Below are 17,334 nucleotides of genomic sequence, written 5' to 3'. Positions count from 1 at the left end.
CGCATTTTTCAGTTTAGATTTCCGGACTGTTGAGACCTGCGCTCTAGCAGTTTTGGATTGGGCTATAAACCCTACGTCTCTGCATCGGCGAGCAGCCTCTGCTGGCATACCCAAGAAGACCTAAATTTGTGTCTTATCAGGAAGAAGAAGAATTTCTTTTGAATGACTCTAGAAAGTATGTTATTTTTTATTCGGTAGTCCACAAAATTGACAGTCATCGTTCGGTGATACTTGGCATTAGGTATGCACTGAACTGAAACCCGGTGGGCATGCATGATGATAAGATTAGTCGGGGGCATTATCAAGAATGTGTTTTTTTTCAACCAATGTTTCCGTAAACTGGAGTGGGCTCTCACAGTCCCCAATTATTTCTGCCCCATCTGGAATTCCCACAAAATGCAGGTTTGATCTTGCGTAGTGTTCAATTTCGTCAATTTAGTTTTGAGAGGCCTGTAGGTTTTTCTGTATGGTGTCAAAGTATCTTTCCCAAAGAAGGGAAAGATCCTCAAGGTCAGGTCCCCTCTGCTCAACTTCCTTAATTGGCTCCAGTGCTTGTTGCATTATTCATCAATTTTGTCCAGTTTCTGATGTATCTCGACTATTACAATCCAGTGTACCCCAACGATGCTAACCCTAACCTACATGTCTAGGGATCATCATTAAGTTATCAAGAAAGAGTCATGGAACTCGTTTGGAAACACTTGAAAATATGTTTAAACATTTATGCTGAGAAAAGTAAAGGTTTTAATTTATTTAATAAGAATTTCCTCGGATGCAACGGAGTACCCATTCTCGTGTTTCTGTGTTTACTGAATTATTGTGTTTTTTCATTTCCAAATTTTCTAGGCCAATGGTGCACCTGGAAAACGGCAAAAGATGTCCCATCAGGGCTATGCAGTATGTCAAAAGCAAGGCATTCGAAGGAGCACGCGACATCGGAAAGTAAGAGGAGAGAAAGCACTTCTGGTCTCTGCTAACCAGACATTAAAGGAGCTGAAAATACAGGTATAAGAATCGTTATCCTGTGATTAAGAAGAAGCTTTTTATGCTCACATCACCTGAGCCTGTAGTGTAGTTCCTATCATCCCAATAGGCTCTGCGCATTGGAATAATACCTACAGCAGTAAAGGCCTAGACCAGACGTTAACTAGGTCTACTACTGTCGATACTAGACTTAAAGTTTTGGGTTTGCCAGCTTAGCTCAGAGTTCACTAGAAACTTTCTCGAATGTTCAGGAAAGAATTAACTCCCCTGATTAGACAAGAAGGGATTTAGTTTCTGACAACCATAGAACATGACAACTTTGCTCTCCCCTAATCAAGAGTATATCTCGAGAGTCGTGTGAACAAAAGGCAATTTATTTTACTCAGTCAGTACGTGCATTCTTAGTCTCATCAGAATGTAGAGAAAAGGAAGAGACGGGCGTGTTCAATAAAAAGGTGTTATTTATTGATCAGTCTCTTTTCTCGTACAAGAGAAATGGATCGATATTATTGCAATACTTATAGTTAAGTAAAGTGCATACATTAAAAGCAATAGTATAAAATAATACTGTAAAAACATTGATATGGTTTCTAAGCCATAAGATGTTTTAAAATAAATAAAATATATTACATACACATATACATTTGACTAAACGTACTCAACTGGTGTTTCTAGATACGCCTACCCCGTGTACCTGACCTAAGTCTAATACGAGGGCGGGAATAGAAAGTTACAGTTTAAGTTAAGTTTGTTTTTGCCAAGTGAATAACTTAAGAATTCTCTGTGAGGGGTTATTCAGTTCTGTACCTGGAAGTTAGGATGAATGAGGAATGGTATCTCTCTCTCTGGTCTCGATATTCCAGGCTGCCTGCGAGGGCTACCCAGAAACGCCGGGGCTGGATTTCTCGGCAGGAGAAGTCAGCGCGTCTCTCAGCGCGTCAGGAAGGCGGGGCTGCTGCCAGCGGGGTCTGCTCTTGGCTTCGGCAAGTATGGCTGCTCCGTCTCGTCACCACGCGTGTGTTTGCATAGGGCAAGATCGGTAATATTTATACCTTTAAGGTGCCGAGATTGACGTAAGGATGGACATAGATACGTCAATAAGGATGTCATACGACTTGCTCGTTAGCACATTCTTTTACTGAAGTTCTCGGTGAAATCAAAACAATGGCCGCAGGGTTTTGCCCAGGTTGTCATAGGTTTGATTTGTTATGAGAACTCCGTATGCCTTATCAGGGGCTGGAGGAATATCGCTTGTCTAATTAGATCGCAAGCGTTATGACCTAATCAGATAACACGTTCCTGTGCCGTAGTGTGACTGCGTCAGATAACGGTATCTGCATCATGGGGATTTTCTGCCTCATGGGCTGATTACTAGTTAACTTGTTAGTTTACTAACCAGAATAGGGTCAGGAATAGGGGGATCGATTCAGAACCTATAGGAATACATCACAAGCCAATCATTCTGAGATTTCAACGGAATAGTTTTGGGGCGTTTTTCACAATCTTTAAACTGCAAAGCTTACCTCCTTGTTTCGCATTTGTGATTTTCACAAAAAGAACTGCCCTTAATTCAGGTTATGTTTACTACAAGTGTTTGAGTGACTTAGCCTTATTATTTCTTTTTATGTGACATACCTCCCAAACTCGTACCTTACATAGTTTTAGGTCTTACATACTTATTCTAATACGGTATTGGGGTATGTTTAATATCTTCATGCGTTCTCGCTACTCAAAGTCCTGCAGGAACCATTGTTCTACTTGTAACCACCCAATCTTTAAATGATCTTCTATACTACAATGTTATCAAGTACAGTTCCTTCGTACATATGTCTTCAATACAAAGTAGAAAAGCTAGCCCTGGAGTTTACATCAATCTTGCAGGTCAATTAAGTATTTAGCAAGAAAACCACATGTAGGGCTACCTAATTTGCAGTCTCATATGTGTGTTGGGCACTATGTGACTACGGCCAGTGCATTGTTCACCAGTGCACAAGGCAACCTACTTTAGGTGAAGCTGATATTGTATCTTCTTGAGGAGAGGCAAGCAGTGGTAATGTAATTAATTCCAGCATGTTTAATAGAGGCTTCTACTGTCAGATTGGCTGACCATGCATTTGCCAATAATGTATACTTGATTTTTGCCAGATTGTAGAAGTTGAGAGCTGGTCTCTAAAGAGACAGGAGCACGATTTGTGGGTGCTGTCTGCAGGTTATCCATGCTAAGTTATTTTTCCACCTGGGAGGCATGTGATGTTCTTCATGCTTTGTGGGAGTGGCCTTAAATACCCCAGGGCTTCTGCCTGGAAGGAAGGGCCAGGCAGAGGGTTGGACTTCTGTGCAGATTTCCCAGGCTTTGTGAGTCTGCAGCCCATTTTGGTAAGGTTCCCAAGAAGTAGGGCAGTTGTAAAACTCAGACCCCTGGATTCCTTGAGAACGTAGTAAGCAGGTCAAGCTCACCAAGTCAATACTAAGGATTGCCAACATGTGTAATCAAGTTCTGGACACCATGTGGCTACTTAGTTATCCATTATGGAGAGAGAATGTGATCTGTGCTGTACAATGACTTCCACTTGCCACCCTTTTTACCAGCAGTTACCTAAGACGCAGCTCCTCAATTAGGTGAACCCAAGAAGAATTTATGGGGAATTAATCTCTCACCCAGTCACGTTGTTGCAGCTCACTATGCTTTTATTGAACCACCGCCTCTTAGTTTTTGGAAGCAGCATATCTGTCAGGGATTTTTGCTTGTTATCCAAAAAAGAATGCCTGCCAATTGTGTGTACTACTGACAACATTTTTCAATGCATAGAAAATACTGAATATAAGAAAACCAGTTTCTAAGAGACAACATTTTCTGACTCTTTTTTTCTTTTTTGCTTTCAAAATATGAATCAAGTCTGCCAAATAATTCACAGCATATGCTTCACTAATGTCACCATGTGTGCAACTTTTTTAAATTGAACAATTAAAAGGAAAATGTGGACCTCACATAAGCCTTCCATATAGTGCCAAACTGACATTGCCAGTGTCCCTGTAAGCTCTGCAGGGTCAATCAGGGTGTTTGCACTTATACCTCATAAAGAAGGATTCCTGAACACAATAGTATTTTACACTGGCATTTTCTGAGGGGGGGAGCATAGGGGAATCGTTTTTTAGATCTCGTATTTTGACATTTTCTTAGTAGTAACACATTTTCTGATGTAAGTGCCTCCCCCTTTTTTTTTTTTAACAAAAATGTTAATCTCCACAGCATGTTTTCATAGGGACCAAGCAGACTCTTTGACAAATGCCCTTTGTGTGGGGTAAGAAATCCTGAAAAGCAGAGCACAATGTCCGTGTTACTTAGAGGTATTTTATTCCTTCTCCTCCTCCTTTCTTCACAGCTTGACCTGCTGTATGTTTTTTGTCTGCACAGTCAGCAACACTCCCGGAAGCACTTACAGGGCAGGGTACTAGCACCAGATAGGCAAAGCTATGGACTAATGGGTATCTCAGAGTATGCATAGTTATTATTCTGCTAGAGACTTCTAGGTGCAGACTCCTTACCTTAGAATATTCCCCAGGCATCCGACGGGATCCCAAACTTTTCAAGCAGTGCCACTGGTACGTGCTATTGTTTGGCGCTGCATCGTATGCAACAGATGTGGCAAGCAAGGTGCTATGTAGAAACCACCCAAGTGCACTGACATCCTTTCTTTTCATGTCAGTCAGCACAGATCTGAAAGAGCTACCCCAGTCACGTTTTGACTGAAGTCGAAGCATTTTTTGAGAATACTTTCTCCTTGTGTGCTTAGGTTTGTCCCCAAGGAAACCAACTGGTTTTAAACACGGTGGTGCCTGTCACAGAGAGATGTCTGTGGCAGACCCAACCTTGTTTTTTTGTGGTAGTGGGAGCGCAACTCCAAGGCCTGCTGTGACCACTGCACCATGAATCCAAAGTTGCTGAGTGAACATTCCATGAAGATCCTCGCCGCCCAACGACCCCTTGATGGTAGCACGGAAGGTCCCGGGACGGTTTGCATCGCAGTTTCAGATGATCCTCAACACAGCCCAAATTATCGGATAAGTCCCACAAACGTAAGAACTCGAAGCATACTACTATTTCCCTGGGCTGGTCTAAGTCACCAGACGAGGTGTGGGAACAAAACGACCATTTGAGGCCTCGCTCCTCCCCGGAGCCTGTGCATGGGTCCGCTCTGCACTTCACAGACTTTCCTGGAGCAAGAGCAACATCCGCCCAGTTCAAGGAGATCTAGGAGGCTATGCCCCTCATATTTTGGCTGTCTCCTCTCTGAGCGCCTCAGGACCCTTTGGGTTTGGAATGGTCGGGACCCCACTGGATTCCCACCTGCAGGTTCGTCCTGGCGTCTGTTAGGCCCCATCAATCTGGTGTTGGATCAGGAGTGACTCCACCCATGATACCGCAACCTTTCTCTGAGCCCACTCCAGTGTCATTATTCCTGGCACCATAGAGGCCCCATGTTAGTGCAGCCCAGAGCTGGATCAATGCTGAATCTGGCACCGGATGGTACCATGCCCTCCAGATTGGCGCCTGTGCCATTTACGTTTGATGAGCCTGGCAAAGAAGACAACATGGGAGGGATTTGAGGACTCTTATTCGTGCAATCATACCCTAATTAAACCTAGAGGACAACTGGTATGAGTAACTGGCAGGTGCCAGTCAGTTAGACATCTCACTGGACACTGATTTGGTCACTCTCCATGGTGGCGGTGGTGGTCGGAGCCTGTTTTGCAGTGGTGCTGTGGAAGCAGCTGAGGTCTTGGACCTTCATTTGTCTTAGGTGGCAGTCAAGGCAAACGTCTTGACCGAGGTGCTTCAGCCAGGAGTTACCCCTTCCGAACTTTCCCTCTCATTCAATGAAGTCCTCACTGATGTACTGCTTGGGGCCTGGTTGAAGCCCTGCACATGGAGCTCCTGTCCAAAGGATGACTCCCTGCCATCATCACCCCACCACAGAAGAGCTTGGTGGTCCAAACCTCCACCTTCATGATCAAACCCGGTGCCTTCCCTACCACTCCACCGGATAGGGAACCCAAAAGACTAGATACCATTGGCAATAGGGTGTTCTCTTCCACCAGCCCAGCACTGCGTTCGGTGAAGACTGCGTGCTTCTTGGGCGGATACACAAACTGTGTGGGATTTGGTTGTTCAGGTGTTGCCTAGGTAAAGGCCCTAGCCATACTCACCAAGCCATAACAGACGGGCGAGATGCAGCAAAGTTCACCATCAGATGTGCTCTAGACACAACCAACTGGCTTGGTAGAGCAATTGCATAGTCGGTGGCCCTTCGATGCCACACCTGGTTGAGAACCACTGGCTTTTCAGGGGCCGCAGAAGCTTCCCTCATGGACATGTCCTTTAAAGGCTTTCACCTTTTTGGCGAAAAGGCAGACTCCGCGCTCGAGTGCTTTAAAGACATCAGAGCTACAGCTAAGTTTTTGGGCCCCTCCATGGTCCCCCGCCAACCTCAGTCTGCCTTTTGCCCCAATCCTCCAACTTTCCTCCCCCAATCCGGGAGCCACACCCTTTTAGTTTGCTCTTATACCAGCCCAGTGGGGGGGCAAGATATGCCATGACCTGGCCCACTGGCAGTCCATAACATCAGACTAGTAGGTTCTACAAATCATCCAGAGGGGCTACTCCGTCGCTTTTATGGAAACCCCTCTACCCCCACCTCCTCCGCAGATGCCTTTCCCTTCCCCAACCAGAACCAGAGCTATTGACTCTCTTTTTGTACCCCTCTCCCAAGTTTCTTTCTCTGACCGAGCAGGGCTCTGCTCTGGACATTGTTAAAGGTTATCTGTCAGCCATCTTGGCTTTTTTGCGTTTGCCAGACCAGCCTTCTCTGTTTAAGTGACCTGTTCTGACACTTTTCCTTAACGGACTAAAACATCCATCCCTGCAAGACCATTCATCATTCCCCAACAGGACCTAAACCTGGTCTTAACTTTTCTCATGTGCCTGCCCTTCGAGCTCCTGCACAATTGCCCAACTGGCCTACTCCCCATCCAAACCGCTTTTCTGGTGACCAGGAGGGTCAGCAAACTACAAGCACTTTCTGTGCACTCTCCTTGCACAGTTTTGTATCCAGACAAACTGGTTCTCGTGACCAGTGCTTCTTTCCTTCTGAAGATTGTCATCCTTTTATGTTGGCACAAATATCACCTTGCCTACCATTTTAGTTCTGTCTCATCCTGAAGAATAGGAGAGACTCCACCATCTGGACCCAAAAAAAACATTGTTGGACTACCTTGATCGTACCAAAGAGTTCTGGGTGGACGATCAACTGTTCATTGGATAAGTCGGGCGAAGAAGGGAAAGGCTGTGCAGAAACAATCAGTCTCACAATGGTTAGTGCTCTGCAATAAAATCTACTTAGCATTGGCCAAAAAGCAACCCCCCTGAGGGCTTGCATGCTTATTCCACCAGAGTCAAGGCTGCGACAACTGTGTTAGCTTGCAAAAGCCCTGTCCTGGACAGCAATCAAGTACGTCGTGATGGGCGTTCTATCCGTTTGGTCCTGTAGGACTTTTTGGTCTTGTCTATTTGCAGACCTACCTCCTGGAAGGTCACATCGATGTGAATCACGCCACCTACCAGCACACTGGGATACTGCTTGAACATTTGCAGATCAAGTCCGACGCATGAGGAATATTCTAAGGTAAGGAATCTGTGGCTAAATAGTCTTCACCAGATAAGGCATTACCAAAGATAAGTAACTTGTTCTTCTGTGCCTGTTCAGTCAGTCATGCTTTGCTTTCTGAATCTGGCCTTAAGGAGCCTGTGCCTGTGGACCCTCTTTCAACTCTTCCCCGCCGCACTTCACCTGCCAGCAGACCCATGTAAATAACCATCTTCAGCTCACCCTTCCTTCTACACCTTGTTTTCAACCTCTAATTTCACCAGTGGATGAAAAACTGAGAATGTTCTTAATTATTTTGATGTAAATGTCAGTGGTTTCATACTAAAAACTGCATCTGCATCCTAACTTGTAGACAAGTCAGGTCGGAGTGTTTGTGAACTTATTACACCTTAGCAGGTATGGACATTTACTATACTAGTTAATATTTAATTAATGTATTAATTAATTAATCAGGGTACCTTACTAGGGGGGCATTTATCAGCCTTAGGTGCAAACAGGATGTAAAGGAACACATCCCTTCATGAGTTCAGTGCCTGAAACCTTTTTAGGTCTCAAAAAAAGGAGTCTGCCAACTCAGTTCACATTCCACATGTGGTCTAATTGTCATATTAAAAAAAGATTTAAAGCCCCTACCACTTGAACCAATTGTTTGAGTGCCCTGTTGACAGTCAAGGTGTTGCAAAGTCATCCTGTGCCCTGGGCACCCCCAACTTTTTGCTGACTGGAACTGGTGGTAACTGACTCTGACTGACCCTGGGTTCTGTTTAACCAGGCCCAGGGCCAGTGCCAAGCTAAAAGGAACACTTAAGAACACAGTTAAGACACCCAACATACACTAGGGTACACTATAGTATGGTGGGGTACCCCTGTAGTTGGCATGACCTACCACCTAAGCCCCTAGTATGTAATAGGGCAGGGGATTGAAACTACCTAGACGTCTCCAGTATCCTGGGGCATGGCGGTTTAGAGGCCAGCAGGTTCTCTGCATCAGCATGTGTGCAGTGCTGAAGCCTGAGGTCAGTTTAAAAGCTGCACTGGTGGCCAGGGCAGCTTTTAAACCTTAAATTGTGCCCAAACTCTACTTTGGGGATAGGGGCCCTTAAAAATTAAAAACCTACCATGTTTTTGCATATTAGGGACCCCCAGGGTCACCCCTAGGTATCCCAGGGGTGGGGGGTCAGTTATCTATAAGGAGCGCCCTTATAAAATGAGTTTTTAGAAGCCTGGGTAAAGTGAAATTTTACATTTCACTCCCCACATTGTCTTAAAGAGGTGCTCAAATTCGACTTTGATGCTGGAAGAATTGGGTAAGGGTTATCTGCAATATTTCTGCAGATTCAGAACCCCTGAAGTCCCCCCTAGTTGCACAGGGGGTGGGGGTCCGGTAGAAATTAGGGAAATACTTATAAAATATGGTTTTATAAGCCCTGGTGCTACAAAAGTGCCGCAAGTCATTTTCCCCATTGCAAACCCCATGCCCATAGGTTAACATGGTAGGAAGTGATTGATTAATAAATATTGATAGGAGAGGACTAGCCGGACCATTCAAAGACTTCCCAGAATGGTCGTAGTAAATCCAACGATATTATATTGTTGAATTTCTCCTAAACTGTACATACAATAAGTTATGAGACTTTCTTGTTTGTAAGTCCAAATTCAGCCTTTCAGTGGTCTGCCCTGATTGGTCAGAGTTAAGTGGATTAGCCAGGCTGCTGGGAGGGCAGTGATCTGTTCTATAGGAATGCCAGGCCAGGAGGTGGCGTCGTAAACTACGCTCTTCAAAGGCAGGAGGGGAGGCCTGGGTTTTAGTCCACTATGACAGTCATGACCCAGAGTCAGGACTAGGCTTAAGAAAGGTATTTACAGATGGAACGGGGATGGTCCATGGAAATGAGATATCCCAGGGGGTGTGTTTAGCCAGCTCTCACCTCCTTGCTGGAAAATCAGCCATTATGGATTTGGAAGGATGATGCACTCTGGGACAAACTAATGCCACACTCCACAGGATGTGGTCATAACTAGGAGGAGTTGCCCTGCTGTCATTGGTCAGCAGTGACCTGGTGCTTGACCCAGAGAATTTTGAATAAGCATCTGAGAGGGGCAGAGCCCTCCAGATCTGCTGCTTGAAACTGAATGAAGCAAGAAGTGCCCTGCTGAAGATTTTGCTGTGTGCAAGGAACTCTAAGGCATGACCTATGAAGACTGCACCATCTGAAACTACAGCCCTGTGGATTACCTTGCTGCCAAAAGACTCAAGAGTGGAAACTCCCTGTGGGCTACACGTTAACAGAGCTCACCTGGACAGCCCCACAAAGAATTCAAAGCCTGGAGTACCAGTGGATTTGTAAGGGTTTTGTTCAAGTGGATTGCGGAATTGAAGTTTCACACTTTCAAGGACCCTCTTGGACATTCCAGAACCTTGGATTGTGTGTTGGATACTTTGGGACCTGCAAGCAGAACGCCAGGAAGGTGTTCTAACTGGACCCTGCTTGCTGAAGAAGGCGGCCCACTACAGTGGTGAGAATTCTTCAGAACAATTTATAAAGGTGTGTCCCTGACAGAGAAAACAAAAAGACTGAAAGGGGCGCTGTTGGTTTCTAAGCACTAGAAAGTGACTAATCTTTAAAAATTCATATATCAGGTTCCCTACAGTGGATTATTTTAGTTTTGGTGTCATTTAAATGATAAAAATATTACCTATTTTTATAAATTGGTGTTGGATTTTTATTTTGTGTTGTGTCTTAATTATTTACTGAAATTGAGTTTTTAAATGCTTTACATACCTGTCTTTGAGGTTAAGCCTGTCTGCTCGCAGCCACGTTACCAAGGGTTGAGCAAAGGAATAATTTTCTAAGACCTATGCTGAGTCCTATCATGTGTTAGTGGCCTTATTGCCAGTGGCAGACCTACATTTGCCCCTATCAATAACCCACTTTCCAACACAAGGCTAAAGTCCTTTTCTGATAGCTGTCTAATCTTCTAGGTTGTCGAACTAGCTACAGGATTTTTCATTCAAAGAACCTTTTAGACAGATGCATTATGACAGGCTAGTTCTAAGAACACACCCAAAGTACCATCCCCAACTTTTTCGACTTTCCTTTCATGCAAATACTAACATCTCCATCCTTTTTCATTCACTTTTTTAGGCTTTGGCTGAGTAGTCACTTCACATGTTATATGTGATGAAAACAGTAGTGCACAATCTGAACAGAACTGTATAGTTCATGAAGACCAAACCACACTAGTTTTAGTGTCCAATAACAAGCTAATTGTGCGTTAAGAATGGAATGTGCACGATAGATGTTCAACTATTGTCGTATTGTGTTATAAATCAGCTTTTGGCAATATTTCAAATACATTTCTAGCATTTTAAAGGAAGAGACATTTGGATTTTGAGTAATGGTGCATTACAAAGCAGTAGCATCACCTTATTTTTGTAGGTCAAAGTTGCATGGACATTCCTGGATTGATTTACCTGGTCTTTCATGAGAATTTTTCCCTATTCCCCGTGTGGGATGTGCTTGAAATTTGAATCCAGTGGATTGGTAAGGGATAGGTTCAGCTGTCACAAAGATCCCACAAGTCAATAACTCCATGCCTTAAAATACCATGCAGACACAGCCTCCCAATAAAGACAAACACTTTTAGGGACAAAGTGTCCAAATCAGGTTTAATCTGATTGTCACTAGATATAGGGCAAGTATTAAAGCTCCATCACTGTACACAAACAACAGATATATATTCATGTGAAGCAAAACCCTTAGCAAGCAACACCTTCTAATAAGTCAATCTCTATTTCCAGGCTACATAGAGCAGAAACAACAACCTATTAGGAAATACAATAGACCTTTAAAAGTTGCAGGCGTTTGTTCTGAGTATCATAATTGTAATCATTGTTGCTTTGCTGTCTAGTTAGCCAGGAGCATGTGTTCCAGCCGCGTCTGGGTTCTTGTCGAATTTATGACTTCAGATTGAGGAGAGGGGAGTGCTGGGTTATGACGAGGCACAGCATACAATTGCCCGTGTGACATTTGCGATAGCTGGAAAACCAAGAGTACATTTGGTTGAAATGGAACTCCAAGTAGAGTGCAAACATACATGTGTGAATTTGTAGTTACAGCATTTGATAGTCTGAATACAGTGAAAATGGATAATAGCGAAGAACATGGTAGACCATGCCAGCTGGCTTGTTCATAAGGCACCTTCATGTATGGCCTTTACACAATCTAGAATCATTTTTTAAACGTACATCCACAATAGCAAAGGCAGGGTTCGGACATACTTTACTAAGAAATAAGTCATTTTTATAGAGTAGCCATAGGGAGGTCTCTTGATGCTATGCATATAGTTATTATCATTAGTCCACTGAGCCAATAAACCAGCTATGCCCCTAACATATGTTAGCTATTGCTGCACGTTTGCTTCCTTCTCCACTTATTTGAGGAGCTGTGGGGTAAAGTATGCATAGTGTGCAATTTTAAAGTAGACTTACTCTTCAAAACAAAAGCATTAATTACCTATAGCTGGAGTTGTGTACAGTCATGTGTGACCCACTACAACTTAAGGTGAAGTAAAATGACTGCAAAAATTTTTTTTGTGCATTTATCGACTTGTCACATCTCTAATGTTATAACTGAAAAAACAATCTGCAGATGATGCTGAGGCATTGGGCATTGTGGGCAGTGAATCATTAGATAAACAATTATGGTAGGCCCACTTCTTTTTTTCAAGAGGAACACATTGTATTTTGCAGTCACTAATGTCAGAACAATGCACACCACATGGACAAATATTAGATTCATGATACATTAATAATGTTAAAGTATCATAATTTTTACCTTCTGTATGTTATGCATCTTACTTATCTTCTGTTGCCACTATTCTTAATGTCAGTTCTGACCACTGAACTGAAGGATAAATTGTGAATTACATTTTTAGCAGGCATTAGAAGGCATCCTTACATATAACTGGTGTAGGAAATTGGGTTATTGGTGGAGGGGGTGGAAGCCCCACTTAGGCAACAGCCACAATCCTTCCATGGTGAACCTCAAAATTCACTAAATTAACCTGTGCTAACCCTTTGGTACCGTGGCACAAAGGCGGCTTAGCTTAGAGGCAATATATAAAGTTTGTATGCAGCACACAAATAGTAATAAAGGTAAATCACCACACGAGAAAAATCCCAAAATCATTTAGAAATATGGAGTTTATTCCAATGAATACAATTATAGCATAACGACAATAATCCAATAATTAGAACCTGATATATGAAATGTTATTGTTTGTAGTGAAATTGCGCTCTACAAAACGCCACTTGAGGTCATCGGGTCAGGCTAGACCATGGAAAGTCACAAGTTCAGGCCAACCGAGATGGAGTGCGGGTCGAATACAGGGACCAGGTTAGTCCCAGTGAAAGGTTACTTGTCAAGCCTCCCTGGAAAGTCAAGTTCTAATGTCCAGCCTTTGTGTAGGGCAATTCCTTGTCCTACCCCCACAACTGGGTTCGGAAAGTTCTTCCCCTTGCCACGGCTCCAAACTGTCTGGGGTTCCAAAAGTCAGGGCAGGCCTCGTGTTGGGTTCCTTGTCTGTGTGTGCTATAGACAAAGCCCTTTGAAGTTTATGTGGTGCTGGATGCAGCTCCTCACCAATTATCCTGTCAGGATGGCCCATCCTGTGCGCACCTAAGCCCCCTTTGTATTACTGTTTGGAAGCAGTCCACAAACCCCAACAGAAGAGTAGTTTACAGCCATGTGACTCAAGTCACTGGCAGAAGAGCACCAATTGGTGGGGACAAGAAAATTCCAACTTGGTAAAATTGCCATTTTAAAAATTGTAACTTCAAATCCGACTTTACCATTGAAGAGTATTTTAAATGTCAATGTATTTGAAAGTAAAAAGCATATTTCTATCTGGAACCAGTCTAAAGTTAGCGCTTATTAAATGTTATGAGGTAACCCAGTATTAGTCATTGAGAGTAATAGGCCTTTCAGCAGTGAAAAACGATGTTAGGAGTTTTTCACTGTCAAGACATGTAAACCACAAGTACAGATGTCCTACTTTTTAACTCTATACACCATGCCTTTTGAGCCTATAGGGCCTGCCCTGCGTGTGACTTGTTATTATTGAAAAGGCGTATTGAGACCTCGTAAAACGTTGAATTTGTTAGCTTAAACTTAATGTATAAGCTCAGTTCTACAATATCTGACTTTCCCCCCCACAGATACCTAAACTTAGTTCAGTGCACCAATGGTTGAACGTGAAAGCCCCTTGTTGTTGTAGCCCCACACAACCACACTATCTGGTTGATGTAATGTCAGTGTTTTCTAGATTACTAGTACTCCTGAAAAGGTTTCAGGGACGCAGTGGTAATCCAAACCCAATTTCAATCTTTAGTATATCACACACAAGCACTGTACTATATTAGAGATACTTTATGGTTAAAAAGTGTTTATTTCAGAATTCTAATTCTGTTGCTTAGCACATGGAAAATAGCAATTCATAATATGACTAATACAGCACTGAGGCATATGACGAAAAATTTGAATATGAGCCTTTCGAACATAGTGATAAATTAGTTTATCAACCCAGCAACCTACACCTACTTTTATTCTTTGGAAGAGCATGGAGCAGATTAACTTGCATCTAGAGTTTCTTGGAAGAGACAGTACTGCATACCTGTTTACAGCAACATGCTGTGATTATTAGAAGGCCTGAAAGTGACTGTTCTTTTGAAAGAAAACACTCAGCATCTGTTCTCTCCTCTCACACATTATCAGCTTTCAGCACAGGACTGGAGGCTGAGGCAGCACGTTCATGTGGCAGGTTCAGTCTGGAGAATCTCAGGCGCATCTGGTGTGATAATCTGGAGCAAAGACTTCTCCAATTTGAGCTAGATTTCAGAGAATGTATTTATCTTCCTTAATATAAAGTATGTATTGACATAATCATATACATGATATAGTTGTAGTAAGAAGGTAGAATATGTCAATGCATACTACACTTCTGGGTTATAGCAGTTTTTTTACCTTCGAATAGGCACCTGCCTCAGGCTACTGTTGCACCAGTAACTGTCATTCGTTTCACTGCCGGAAGGATATGACAATTTTTGTATACACGGCCGAGGGATAAGACATCTTTTGTATGTCACTACCGAGAGGGGAATACACAAGGAACTTACACTTTTTTCACCATCAGGAGGATATGACAACTTTTGTATATCACTGCCAGGGAATATGACATCCTTCGTATGTCACTACCGGAGGATATGTTATGTTTTGTACCTAAGCAGGATGTGACATATTTATGGGTTTAAAGGGGTGTGTCATAGGTGTTTTGCCCAGCAAAGTAAAGATCACAATATTTAGAATGTTTAGAATCTAGGAAGCCATTTTTCTTGTAAGCCTAAGATAAAACGAAGTCTGAATTGGGGACAAAATGGTGTCAGGCCATAGGGTCTACACAACAGTTTTGCCAGGGCAAATTGGCAGGTTAAAACGACACTACAGGTTGCAGTGGCAGGTCTGAGACTTATTTTTACAGTGCTACTTAAGTGGTTGGCACAATGAGTGCTGCAGACCCATTGGTAGCATTTCATTTACATGCCCAGGGTACATGTACTACTGTTTACTAGTGTCTTACAAGTAAGTAAAATGTGCCAATTTGTTTTTTCTAACTTTACCATGTTTGAAGGAGAGAGCGTATGCATTAGCGGGCAGTGGTTAAGTGCACAGTCCTAAAGTCTACAAAAACAAATTCAGTAAAACAAGAGGCATGAAGGCTAAAGGCTTGGGGAATACCACGCAAAGGATGTCAGGTCTAACAACTGTTTGTTTTGGGAAGAAAGATCCTAACAACCCATATCATTTCATCCATAAAACTATTCAGTACATTTTGTGATAATTTTGCCACACTCGGTTAGGTGGATTTCAACAAATTGTGCATAACCTACCATCTGTGGATAGAGATTAGAGTTCTTTTTGTATTTTGAAATCAAAGAAGGGGATAGTTTCCAATGTAGATGTTCGAAACTCATTTTTAAACCTCTACATTACTAGATTCATGTATACGTAATAATACAGCAAAGAGACAGGAGGACACGTTTGAGCACAAAAGCTGTTTTTTTTTTAAACAAGGACCATTGTTTAATGTATATGAACATACAGTTTAACAATATTGTTTTCAAATCATTGGTGATTATATGTAATGAGGTGCCGGCAGTGTAACAGGTGATTCAACAAACGGGTAATGAAATTGTAGTACAGGGCATCCTACATTTTATACAGAAGCAACTAAAAGTGCAGATAATTGTTACATGGTTCAGAGGAATTTAGTGTCCATACAGTGTGGTTTTTAACAGAGTAAGTCATAAATCGGATGGATCACCATCAGGAGGACTAGTATAGCTCATTCAGCAACACCATTCAAAGATGTGTTACAGAAGAAGAAAGCCATAAATGGCATTGAGATAACAATCGGGATTCTATGACAGTTTGAATATTTGCGTCTCTCAAGAATGAAACTCACAGCTAGTTAGCCGGCGTTGTGCCTGGAGAAGGGCTTTTTTAAATCAAGGCAGACTTCCCTCATAATATTCTGGTTTTAACAGCCTGAAGTTTTTTGTTGTGCAAGCTTCTAAGAATGGTTTATAGTTACAATAGGATGGTTACAATTGCACTATAACATTTGTTTTAAAAGCTACATTGTATATCACAATTGTTTGATCATTTTCCAAACAATACAGGAAGATTCCACCCACATGCCAGAGTGTGTGTACAAAATCAATAAAAAGGTGGTGTTCAGCTTGCCTTATGATAACTCAAAACTGTGGTGGATGCAAAATGTATTGTTTACACTGCATGCCATTTTAATGTGATTTTGTCATGTTTTACTGTTCTCTTTGACAGATTATGCATGCATTCTCAGTTGCTCCCTTTGACCAGAACTTGTCTATTGAGGGGAAGGTGCTAAACGATGATTCATCAACCCTTGGTACCTTAGGAGTCATTCCTGAATCTGTTATTTTACTCAAGGTAATTTATCTCTTTTCAAATTCACTACAAGCCTTTTGTGTTGCATCTAAAATACAGTAGCAAGCCGCTTTCAACCCTGCTCTTTTCTGTGTCCTATAAAATGCAGTCCTCCCATTTTCTGTTAAATTCCTTTATTAGTGTCGGTAAAATGTTTCGGTACCTCCATTCCTTGATTTATTTTTTATCAGTGGTAAATCTTTACATAAGGGGTGGTGCGAGTCTGGCAACCCATCATTCAGGCATCTGTATTGTCCAGACTTGATTATGCCTGTTCTCTTTATCTGGAGTCCAACAAGGCGGAGGTTCTGAGGCTGCAAAGGGCACAGAACACGGCAGCAAGAACCCTTTTAGGTTTGTGCAGGCCTTGTTCTGTGTCCGAGGCCATTCGCTGTCTTCATTGGTTACCGGTGGCCAGGCGTATAGAATTCAAAGCCTTCTGTATCCCCTTCAAAGCTTTGAAACTGACCACCCCCTCTATTTTGGCCAACCTCCATTTGCCATATGTCCCCTCACCACATCTCCGCTCACAGGGTCAGCACTTGGCGGTGGTTCCCCGGACACGAAGAGTTTGTGCTGGCGGCCGTTCTTTTCATAGTAGAGCGGCCGTCCTTTGGAACACACTTCCTGTGCATATTCGTGGCCTTAGCAACTATTTA

General features: G+C 42.7%; 1 protein-coding gene across 2 annotated transcripts in view; it reads left to right on the top strand.

Annotated features, from left to right (window-relative positions):
• Positions 1–17,334, top strand: part of USP48 (ubiquitin specific peptidase 48) — a 725,601-nt gene that overhangs the window by 643,912 nt on the left and 64,355 nt on the right. For both annotated transcript variants that reach the window (XM_078642611.1, XM_078642612.1), the window contains exons 23-24: positions 847–1,005; positions 16,553–16,678. In XM_078642611.1, the coding sequence (XP_078498737.1) occupies positions 847–1,005; positions 16,553–16,678 (285 nt within the window). The remainder of the gene's footprint in view (positions 1–846; positions 1,006–16,552; positions 16,679–17,334) is intronic.

This window comes from Lissotriton helveticus, chromosome 5_1 (genome assembly GCF_964261635.1).
Source record: "Lissotriton helveticus chromosome 5_1, aLisHel1.1, whole genome shotgun sequence".
Classification (NCBI taxonomy): domain Eukaryota; kingdom Metazoa; phylum Chordata; class Amphibia; order Caudata; family Salamandridae; genus Lissotriton; species Lissotriton helveticus.
Note: the sequence above shows the minus strand (reverse complement) of the source record. Positions and strands in the feature narration are given on the sequence as shown.